The 11,579-nt window shown below is 47.0% G+C and overlaps 1 protein-coding gene across 1 annotated transcript in view; it reads left to right on the plus strand.

Annotated features, from left to right (window-relative positions):
• Window positions 1-6,494: 6,494 nt before the first annotated feature.
• BMP15 (bone morphogenetic protein 15) overlaps window positions 6,495-11,579 on the plus strand; it is a 12,031-nt gene continuing 6,946 nt past the window's right edge. Inside the window, exon 1 of the mRNA XM_069109007.1 lies at window positions 6,495-6,816. Within this exon, the coding sequence (XP_068965108.1) occupies window positions 6,495-6,816 (322 nt within the window). The remainder of the gene's footprint in view (window positions 6,817-11,579) is intronic.

Below are 11,579 nucleotides of genomic sequence, written 5' to 3' on the forward strand. Positions count from 1 at the left end.
CTGAGTTCAAATCCAGCCTCAGACACTTACCACAAAAACTAGCCTTGTGACCTTGGGCAAGTCACTTAACCCCAATTGCCCTCCAAAAAGGAAAAAAAAAACCAACGGATATTACTGATACCTAAACCAGGGAAGGAAAAAGAAAGAGCAATTTCACTAATGAATATGTCACCAGGATCATACACTATGACCAGGAAGGCAGGGCTGGTTCAATGTTAGGAAAACTATCAGCATAATTGACCATTACAATAACAAAACCAATAAAAATCATATGACTATATCAATAGATAGAGAAAAAAAAACACCAGAAAGCATAGGAATAGGTGGAACTTTCCTTAAAATGAGAAGTAGTATCTCTCTGAAAACCATCAACAACCAGTATCTGTAATGGAGATAAACTAAAGGCCTTCCCGGTGAGAACAGGGGTGAAGCAAGCATGTTCATTATTACCTCCGTTATTCAATATTGTTCTAGAAGTGGCAGCTATAGCAATAAGAAAAGCAAAAGAAATTGGAGGAATTAGAAAGAGGAAACCAAACTATCCCTCTTTGCAGATGATAGGATGGTAAACTTGAGAATCCTGGAGAAGCAACTAAAAATGAGTTAAAAAATAAAAACTTTAGTAAAGTTGCAGGCTATAAAATAAATCCACATAAATCATCAGCATTCCTATATATTACCAACAAAGTCCAGCAGCAAAAGATATTCCATTTAAAATAAATGCAGATAAGGGGCGGCTAGGTGGGGCAGTGACTAAGAGCGCCAGCCCGGAGTCGGGAGACCTGGGATCGGTTCCGGCCTCAGATACTTAACACCCACACAAAAAAACTGGCCTTGTAACCTTGAGCAAGTTACATAACCCCAATTGCTTTAAAAAAATAATAATAAAATAAATGCAGATAGCAGATAGTATAAAATGCTTAAGAGTCTATCTGCCAAGGCAAACCCAGAAACTATATGAGCACAATTACAAAATACTTTTTACACAAATAAAGTCAGATCCAACAACTGGAAAAATATCCATTGCTCCTGGGTAGGCTGAGCCAATATAACAAAAATGACAACTGCTTAAATTAATTTAATTATTCAGTGTCATCCCAATCAAATTACCAAAAAATTGTTTGATAGAGCTAGAAAAAATAATAACAAAATTTATCTGGAAGAAAAAAGGTCAAGAATATCAAGACATCAATGAAAAAAATGTGAAGGATGGCCGCCTAGCAGTACCAGATCCCAAAGTGTATTACAAAGCAGTAATCATCAAAACTATCTGGTACTAAGAAATAGAGGGGTGGACCAATGAAATAGATTAGGTACACAGTACACAGTAGTAAATGACAATAGTAATCTAGTATTTGACAAACCCAAAGAGCTAATATTTTGGGACAAGAAATAATTATTTGACAAGAATTTCTGGGAAAACTAGAAAGCAGTTTGGCAGAAAGTAGGTATAGACCAACATTTCGCACTGTACATACCAAGATAAGGTCAAAATAGGTACATGATGTAGACATAAAGGGTGATACCATAAGTAAATAACTAATAATAAATAATAAGTAAATAATAAGGTGATACCATAAGTAACCATGGAATAATTTACCTATGAAATTTATGGATAAGGAAAAAAAATGTATGACCAAACAAGACATAGAGAGCATTATGGGATATAAAATTAATAATGTTGATTATATTAAATTAAAAAGGTTTTGCACAAACAAAACCAATGCAGTCAAGATTAGAAGGTAAATGGGAAACTGGAGATAAAGGCCTTACTTATCAAATATATATAGAACTGACACAAACTTATAAGAATATGAGTCATTTCCCAATTGATCAATAATCAAAGAGTATGAATAGTTTTTAGAAGAAATCGAAGCTATCTATACTCATATGAAAAAGATGTTCGAAATCACTATTGATAAGAGAAATGCAAACTAAAAGAACTCTGAGCTACCACTTCATGCATATCAGCTTGGCTAATATAACAGAAAAGGAAAATGATAAATGTTGGAGGGGATGTGGAAAAACAGGGACACTAATGCGCTGTTGTTGAAGTTGTGAACTGATCCAACAATTCTGCCTATCATCCCATCAAAGTCAATTTATACCTACATCCTCTGTCTGTGTATACTCCTTCTAACTGCCCTAGTCATGATAAAGTTAGGAGTTGCAAGTGCCATCTTCCTGTATAGGAATGTTAACAGTTTAACCTTATTGAATCCCTTAGGATTTCTCTTTCCTGTTTGCCTTTTCATGCTTCTTTTGAATCTTGTATTTGAAAATCAGATTTTCTGTTCAGCTCTGGTCTTTTCACCAGGAATGCTTGAAAGTCCTCTATTTAATTGATTATCTATCATTTTCCCTGAAAGGTTCTATTTGGTTTCACTAGGTAGAAGATTCTTAGTTGCCATCCTAGTTCCTTTGCCCTTCTAAACATCATTGCAGTTCCTCAGAGTTTACTGAGGCTCCCAATATGCTTCTGGCTGGAGGTTGGGATATACTCCAGGCTTAGGCATCCAGTTAGGCCAGTGCTGAGCCCACTATCACAAACTGGCTTTCTTCCTCAGCTTGCCCTAAAAGTTAGAAGAGCAAAGAGGCTTGGCTCCCGGGCAAGGTGAAGTCAATAAACTCTCCCAGTAAGCAGAAGGAAGAAAGGGAGGCAAGAAAGCTTCCAGCTCTCCATTCCCCAGGAAGTCAGAAAGCATCTGGCTACCTCATTTGAGGCTTTCCAGAAGGCTTGCCCCAGCAGCAGGGGAAGGGAAGATAGTTCTTGTGATATTAAAGACAAATGTCACCCTGTCTTGGTTGTCTTTGACATCTGAGGAGAAATCCACAGTAAGAGAGAGGCATCTCTAGTTCTTTCTGGGAGTTAACAGGACCACTCCAGGGGTTTTTTAAAGAGAAAACCCAGCCCTTCTCCTCAGATGCCACTGCCTGTCTCCAGGGCTCAGCAGGAGTCCAAAATCTATCCTCTTCCTCTGTAACCCCCAAGGGATTTCCAGGCAGAGTGGCTAGATCTCCTGGATCAGGGAAGCCCATGACAAAGAATGCCCATTGAAAATAAATAAATAAAAATTTAAAAATAAATATGTCCATTGGTCAGAGTATGGCTTGCAGTTGGATGGGCACCCTGCAGAGCTTCTTGGACAGACACCCAAAATGGACAATGAACGAGACCCAGAACAGGAGGGGAGGAATGGGGGGCAGCGAGGCTCAGAGACTGCCTAACACTTTCAAGAATTCCAAGCTTCTTCCTGACAGGACCACAACTTTTCAATGCCAATGTATTCCCAGAAATTGTACCTGGCTACAAAAGATGGAACCATGGAACATGACAGTTTCCCAAGAATCCAAAGTATAGAGGCTCCTAAGGGCAATAATAGGGAAGGTCCTGGCAGATGTGACTTACTGTACTGTTAATGGGATTTAAGATCTTCCCATCCCATTAATAGGCTTCACTTGGAGTCCATTAAGGGGAGGCTTGCTCCAAGGAAGGCTTTCACACCTTTTGCTAATTTCTAATTAGGCACTGAGTCAATAGGGTTGTGACCCTTCTATTCTGAGCTGATGTTTTGCTTTGGGGGCTTGCTTATGAGAAGGATCTTGGGACTCCCTGGTCAAGGCCCATCCGAGTGGCAGTATGTTCAGAGTTCCCTGACTGCTCAGATGTAAAGGCTCTCCCCATCCAGGGGTGTATGTAAAGTATATACTTGATTCAGGCAGTAGGAGCTCTATCGCTTGGTCTTTATTTCTCTCCTTGTATTTTCTCTGAAGTTCAGAGTGCTGACTTTCCCCCTGAACTAATGAATGTAATTAAAAAGACTGTGGACCCCTTAAACAGCTAGCCTTCCCAGTAAAGCAGATCTAAGAACCTGTGCTAGCAGCCATCCTGGGGATGCCAGTGTGGTTGCCACTATACTTACCACAGAAGATAATTAACCTCTCTGTGCCTCTGTGTCCTCATCTGTGAAATAGGGATAATTTCCCCCATCTCATTAATCATATCTATCTCATCAACATATGTCAAATCAACAAGCATTCATTAAATGCTTACTGTATGCCAGATGCTGTGCTAAACACAGGGGGCATGAATAAAGGCCAAGTCAGGCAGCTATGTGAAGCCTTTGAACACCTTGTAGTGTGTTTTAACTACTGGCTACTGTTACTATTAGTGCAAAGTCTCCAGAACCATTTCTACCTAGGCCTGTGCCAACTGCCTATGGGCCCCAAATGGACTGGTCCTGCGGTCAGGGAGGCTAGACATTTCCCATCCCCCCATCACATATACAAAGGAAGAGGGTTCACTCTTTCTTTCGAGAGTGCTAGATATAGAGTAAGAGGGTCTGGCTTTGAATTCTGTCTTTATTGTTTATTGCCATGTGACCTTGGGTGAGTCACTCAATGTCCCTGATCCTACCAAGTGTGGGAGTTGGCCCAGATGGCCTTTCTGGCTCAGAGGACATAATCCTGTGAGCTCTAGGGATGGAGAGTCCAAACTTTGAGATTTTGATGGCTCTGTGATATTGTTGCTGTGGACACCTTACTCATATTGACAGCAATCATAAAGCAGACTGAGAGCATTGAGTAAAGAGGTCTTTCACCAGAGCCTCAGGCAAAGGAGCTTCCCATTAGTGTGTGTGAAATCTGACATCAGGCAGAGGGGCAGCAGTGACCCTACCAGCATCTCCAAAGGGGACCCAAGCATCTCTAAACAAGGCCCTAAATAAGCACTCAGTGGCTCCCCTTGGAAGTCCTTTGTCTACTCTTCAAGGCTGGTTTCAAGAAGCAACCAAGACAGCTGCCAAACATTTCTGGGAAATGGGTGTAAATTATCCAACAACAGGAAATATAGCAGGTCTGGAAGATTGTGGGAAAATCTAAATTGGGACAATCATTACTCATCTGGAAACGGGGTGGGGTAGGGGCTGGTACTAATGTCTCATCAGGCCTAGTAAGTGAGAGCTCAGGCTTCTGGAGCCTCCTCACCCCTGGAGTTGTGGGCCTAGGGGCAAGAGAGGGGCTGAGGTCAGGTTCAGTCAAGGAAAGTCACAGAATGTAAGCCAGGTTCTCCAGTCAGGCCATGGAGGGAACTGGGCTCCTCTCAGCAATGGAGGGTTATAAGACAACTCCACAAGACTCATGATGGAAAGGCACATCCACACCCAGAGAAAGAGATGCGGAGTCTGAATGCAGGTGGAAGCAAACTACTGGCTCTCTCTCTCTCTCTCTCTCTCTCTCTCTCTCTCTCTCTCTCTCTCTGTCTCTCTCTCTCTCTGTCTCTCTCTCTCTCTCTCTCTGTTTTGTTTTATTTTGTTCCTTCTTTCTTGTTATTCATTCCATTGGTTATAATCCTTCTCTACAACTTGACTAAAGTTTAATCAGATTGCAAGTTGCCATATGGGGAAGGGGAGAAAATTTAAGGGGAGAAAATTTGGAACTCAAGGGATTGTGGAACTGAATGTTGTAAACTAAAAGTAAATAAGCAGTTTCCTCATTTGTTAAATGGACACATTCAAGTTCATGAGCCCTGGGTTAAGAAGCTCTATCCTAGAGTTGGGTAGGTCTCCATTCCAGTGGGTCAAGTCTGACCTACACTGGCTGCATGATCACGCCACAGTCAGTTTCAGGTGTCACAGCCAGCTCGGCATGCGTGGAGTGTTTCTATATCTTGAGTTCCCTACCATGTGAAATCATAGGTCTGGAATTTCTCCCTAACAAATGCAAAGTCCTAGGGGAGGGAAGCAAGCACACTAGTAAGGGGTCCTGAAAGGTCTTGTGTAGACAGTGGATGGCACCTGAACTGAGCCTTGAAGCCACTGAAAGATAGTAAGAGGGGAAGATGATGTGGGAGAACATTCCAGGTTGGAACAGACTTGGCTCAAGGGCAGCCCTGAGTGTGGCCCCTGGTGGTGCCTTAGAGCAGGGTCAAGTCTGGCCTGCTTGCTCCAGTCCAGAGGGAGGCTGGGGCCCTCTTCTGCTGGCTCTTACCACCTGCTCTCTTTTAAAGGCAGAAAAAGAAGCCAAGGAGAGGCCTAGGGCCCTTAAGCCTTGGTGGACATCTGGCTCACCCTTTTAGGAGAAGTGAGAAGTGGAAGGAAGTTTCTTTTCTCTTCTCTAGCTCTGCTCTCAGGGAGTCCTCATCCAGATTGCCTCCTTAGGAAAGCAGCTGGCAGTCAGGAAGAAGGGTTGAGGGCTTCCTGGAGGGGGAGCCAACCAAAGGCCTCCTCCACACGCCCATCCCTCCCCTCCCCTCTCGGCAGCTCATAAGAGGTCTGGGGGACAGGCATAGAATCACCTGAGTGAAGCCGGACGGGAGAGTGAGCACATCGCAGGTTTTCTCCTTGGTCCCTTCGAGGGCATTTAGGCTGAGCTGAGCCCAGGGCTGATGCCTCCCCCTTCCCAGCCCCAGGGCCCTCCAAGTCCAGCTGTCTGCTAGTCTAGGTCCCAGAGTGCCCGTGGTTTCCCTGCGGCTCCCTACTCCCCTCTTCCCACTCATGGGCCCCACGGGCACGGACTTGATCCTGTGGGCGCTGCTGTTTGCCCTGTGGCTTAGCTCCCCGACGGGTGCCCACGCCCAGGATGCCGTGGCGCCGGTCCAGGTGCCCACACTGCTGCCCCTGCTTGGGGCGCTGCTGCAAGAAGCGCCCCAGAAGTACCCCCGACGGCCGCTGACTCGCGGGCGCCCTCTCCAGTACATGTTGGAGCTGTACCGGCAGAACGCCGACCAGTACGGGCGCCCGCGGGAGAAGCGCATCTTCCGTGCCAACGCAGTGAGGTTGGTGAGGCCGGCTGGCCGCCGCGCGCTGCCCCCCCGAGGTGAGTGGGGCAGGAGCAGTGACGGGGATGCGGGTGTGGGGGGGAACCCTAGCAGCCAGCGAACCCGCACAGCCCCTCTGCAGAGGAGGAAACTCAGGCAGTCCAGGCCGGGGACGCCAGCTGCGGCTGAGAAAGGTGCCCTCCCTCCGAGGGGTGGTAGAGGTGCTAAGCGGAAGAATCACGCGGGGGCCTCCGTACCTGCCCTCCCCTCTTTCCTTTCTCATCCCCGCCCCGTATGGGTCTCAGGGCCTCGGGGCCAAGACGTGACTCATCCTTTTCACTGCCGCAGGGAAGGAGGGAGAGCTCCCGACACTTCCCAGCTGAGGCGCCCCACCCTGCTCCTGGAAGCCCAGGATGAGGTCAAGGGACAGAGGGGCCCTCCCTCCTTCCTCCCTCTGGCCTAAGGTGCTCCCTTGCCCCCCAGGGTCCAGCAGCACGGGCTAGAGGCCCTTAGATGCTTGCTTAGGGTGGGGGGGGTGTCCAGTAGCTCCCGGCTAAAAGCCTGGTCCCTGAAAGGCAGGGCTCTAGTGTGGTCAATGGGAATGACTTCTGACCCCTACACTCCCATGGGCCTCAGTTTCCCCATCTGTAAAATGGGGATTGAGAATGCGTGTAGCATATAATTACTTCACAGAGTGGCTGGGAGGCTCAAAGGAGACAGGGTAGGTAAAGTGCTTGGAATTTTAAAGCACCTTATAGGGGTCGCCTTCACCTTTGGCCTAGACACTTTGTCCCCTTTCCCCTTACAGATTTACAACTGCTCTGAAACTTACGTAGTCTCAGAGAGTTGCCTGAACACTGACCAGTAGACAAACGACTTGCCCAAGGTCTTGATGAAGCTAGTAAACATTGGTTTTTAAACCATATTTATTAAGTACCTACTGTGTGCCAGACACTGTGCTAAGCAATGGGGAATACAAAGAGAGACTAAAGACAGCCCTGGTCCTCAAGAAACTCCCTTGAGGCTACCTCTGCTGTTCATGTGGTTGAGAATGACTAAATAGGCATCCATATTTCATTTATTTACTATTGGTATTCATTGCCATAAGCTTCAGAGTAGAGATTCTATACTTTGGGGGGACCCTGGACCCCTTGAACGGTCAGCCTGAGGGAGCCTCTAAACCCCTTCTCAGAAGAATGTTTTGTAATGCATCAAATACAATGCATAGGTTGCAAAGGAAATCAATTCTGTTGAAATCTGGTGATAAAAAATATTGTGCAAAGCAAGTTCCTAGACCCCAGTTTCAGATTTAAAATTGCAGGAGATCTTGCAAATTATTCTCTCCAGCCCCTTCATTTTCTAGAAGAGACCCCTGCATTTCAGCACAGAGACTTTAGGAAAGACGCCCAAGGTCACACAGCTCTGAAATTAGCCAGTTCTCGGACTCCCATCCACCTGCAGGAACTCAAGCAGCCTCAGAGGGCCAATTGCACCTGTGCCTGTAAACCCCACCCCCGAGCCAATTAGTCAGACAACTGATTTTAATTAGGCTGGAAGGAAGAGGCCCTGCAAGCACCTTAGGAAAGCTGATTGACTGATGGCTAAGAGCCTAAACCTGGGGAAGGAGTCATTGGCATTTCCCTATGTCTTTGGCCTCCAGCCCTTGCCTGTGCTAGTGCCCCCCCCCGCCCCGAGCACCCCAGGGGGTAAGGAGAAGATGCCCTCAGTCTGCCTGATTCCTCCTAGCTCTGGGGCTGAGTGATGGCTGACATTCCTCTCCACCCTTATCCCAGTCTGGGACCTTCCAAGCCTTCAGTCTGAGCAGGCTTTCTCCCAGGTCAGCCGCTTGGTGTCAGGGTAGCCTCAAGCTTGGTGGAAAGCTGGCCTCATGCCCTCTACTTCCAGGGAGTGGGTGTAGAGAAATCTGGCTGCCTGGGGCTTCTCATCCCAGCTCTGCCTCAGCTGAGGGACACTGTGAGGAGGCTGCCAAGGAGCTCCTTGGTCTGAAACAAGCTTCGGGCTGGGGCCTGGGGAGAGGCAGCCAGAGGAATGGAGGAAGTGAGGGGACATGGCCCCCCTTCCTCAGGCAGCAGAGGAAGGGTGGAGCCTGGGGGGAGGAAGATGCTTGGGAGTGGAGGTGAGTCACCTCTTCCAAGAGAGGGAGAGCAAGCCCGGTCTCCGTCATGTCACTGTATGACCCCCAGGACCCAACCACTTCTCAAATAAAAGACCAACCCATCCCCCAGGGCCCTTTCTACCCTAATAGATGTTAAATTGTGGTCATGGCAATAACAGATAACCAGTGAGCATTTACGGAGTATCTAAGTGTGCTAAGCTCTGAGAATACAAAGTGTTTGCCTACAAGGAGCTGACACGGGGGGTGGGGGTGGCGTAGACTATGTACAAAGTATGAGACAGGCACGAGCAGGTAGAGATCTCAATAAGGGCCTCATGGAAGAGGTGGTGCTTGGGCTGTGCCTTGAGGGCAAAAGCATGGGAGGGAAGAGATGGCAAATCTCTTTTGTAAATAACACCAAGCAGGGCAATCTGGCTAGACCACAGGCTGGAAAGGATGGCTGGAGCCTGGGGTTCGAAAGCCTAAGGGAGGTCCTTGAATTTTATTCTCAAGACTCTAGGAAACCTTTTCAGTTTCTTGAGCTTGGGAATGGCCAGGTTTAGGAATTTCTGAATCTGAGCTTTAGGAAAGTCCCTTGGGCAGCTAACAGAATGGACTGCAGCCAGGGACATTAATTAAGAGGCTCTTGAAGTAGGCCAGGTAAGAGGAGATGTCAGACCAGAATGGTGGCTGCCTGAGTAGAGAGAAGGGGATTGATGGTAGTAGGAAGAAAAGGAGACCACTGAAGATTGGTCAACTGGCTGGGGGGAGGGGGGAGATGCCGAGCCCCACTTTCCCAGGTCTGAGAGGGCTGTTCATGTGGATGGGCCCTCATCGTGGGACAGGTGCCTCTGGCTGTGCATTGTTACTCGTTGGAGGTCCTGAGAAACCCATTAACTGAAGGTGAACCCAATCATTGTTCAGCGAAGACCAGCTTTCTTCTCCAGTTTCTTTGGGCTGTTTGAATAGCCTAATAATGACCATATTTCTCTTGCCCTTAGAAGGTTTGCAAAGGGATTTATATGTACTGTCTCCATTTTACAAATGAGGAAAGTGAGGCTGAGAGAGAAACAGACAGAAAGGAGTGGTGACTGGCCCAAGTGAACACGTAGCTAGGAAGTCCCAGGGCAAAATCGGAATCCGGGGTTCTCCTGGTGTCCACTCTTGCCCCCTTTCTATTCCACCAGTTCGAAAATTGGATCTCTTGGAAAAACCAAATATCTCCACGTGGCCGACAGTGAGGTGCTTCTTTGAGTTGTAAGAATAAGAAAAGCCATGGGGCGGCCTTTTGGCATATACAACATCCCTATGGGGTGTATCCGCTCTTGGCAGAGGAGGTCTTTCTGGCTCAGGGATCAAACTGTCTTGGTCTCTTTCCATCCTCTTCTCCATGAAAAAGCATCAGACCAACAGCTCACCCAGGTCCTTGAACTACATTTATTTAAGTGCTAGGAGATCGTGATGCTAGGGACTGAGTGAGACTTCTTCCATCTTTGCATTGCCCAGGCACTGGGCTCTGTGCAGCCAATTGCTGCCCAATACGTATTGGAGTCACCATGAGGCACCTTTTCTCTTGCGGTAAACTCTACTCCACATGCCACCTCTGAGAGACTCCTTCAGGTCTGAGCTCTTCCTGTGGCTAGCTTCTTACTCCCTATTTCTGGTTCACACCCCAGTTCAGTTCTCCTCTAGCTAATGAAACCCATCTTAATTAAAATGAAAATGTAGTCTTAGGGGCGGCCAGGTAGCACAGTGAGTAAGAGCACCAGCTCCAGTGTCAGGATGACCTGGAGCAAATCTAGTCTCAGATACTCAGCACCACACCCAGAAATAACTGGCCGTGTAACCTTGAGCAAGTTACTTAACCCCTATTGCTTTAAAAAAAATGCAGTCTTAAAGCTATCAGAGGGATCTTTGAGGACTTTTAGTTAATGCTCTCCCTATTTTAGAGCTGAGGCAACTGAGGTCTAGAGGGGTTGTGACTTTTCCAAGGTCTCCCAGGTAGGAAGTAGCAAAATGGAATGTGAATTCCAAATTGAGGACCAGTTTGCCTTCCCCGTGTAGCTTGGGGTAGAGGAGCTGGGAGACACTCTTTCTGGGACTGTGCCTTTGTTTATCTATGTCCCAAATAGTTTTTTCTCCTTCTGGAGCAAATGCAAAGAAAAGGAAGTCAGCCAGTCCCCTGCCCCCATAGGCTTGTAGCTTTGCTTGCTTTCTTTTTGGGGAAACAAACTTAGCTTCTGTTTTGTGTTTGGCAAACACCAAGATCAGTTGGCCACCTGTCCCCACTGAACTAAAAACACAAATTTCCCTTGTGTCAAATGAATATATTTAAATAAAGCCAATATGCACATCAGTGTCTGCAAATGTACATCTCATGATGCATCTAGTGTCTGGAGTCGGTCGAGCGGCTTGCTTAGCACTCCAAGGCTTCCCTTCGTTGGTTTTCCTAGTTCTGCTCACTTTGTTTTGTATCAGTTGCTACAAGTCTTTCCAAGAGTCTCTGAAATTTTCTTGAATCTTGTGTCAGTGAGAGTGTGAGAGAGAGAGTGTGAGAGAGAGAGAGTGTGAGAGAGAGAGAGTGAGAGAGAGTGTGAGAGAGAGAGAGTGTGAGAGAGAGAGAGTGTGAGAGAGAGAGAGTGTGAGAGAGAGAGTGTGAGAGAGAGAGAGAGTGAGAGAGAGAGAGAGAGAGAGAGAGAGAGAGAG

Source organism: Petaurus breviceps, unplaced genomic scaffold (genome assembly GCF_028583685.1).
Source record: "Petaurus breviceps papuanus isolate PSGF00001 unplaced genomic scaffold, PetGlider_PUasm1.0 90451, whole genome shotgun sequence".
NCBI lineage: Eukaryota > Metazoa > Chordata > Mammalia > Diprotodontia > Petauridae > Petaurus > Petaurus breviceps.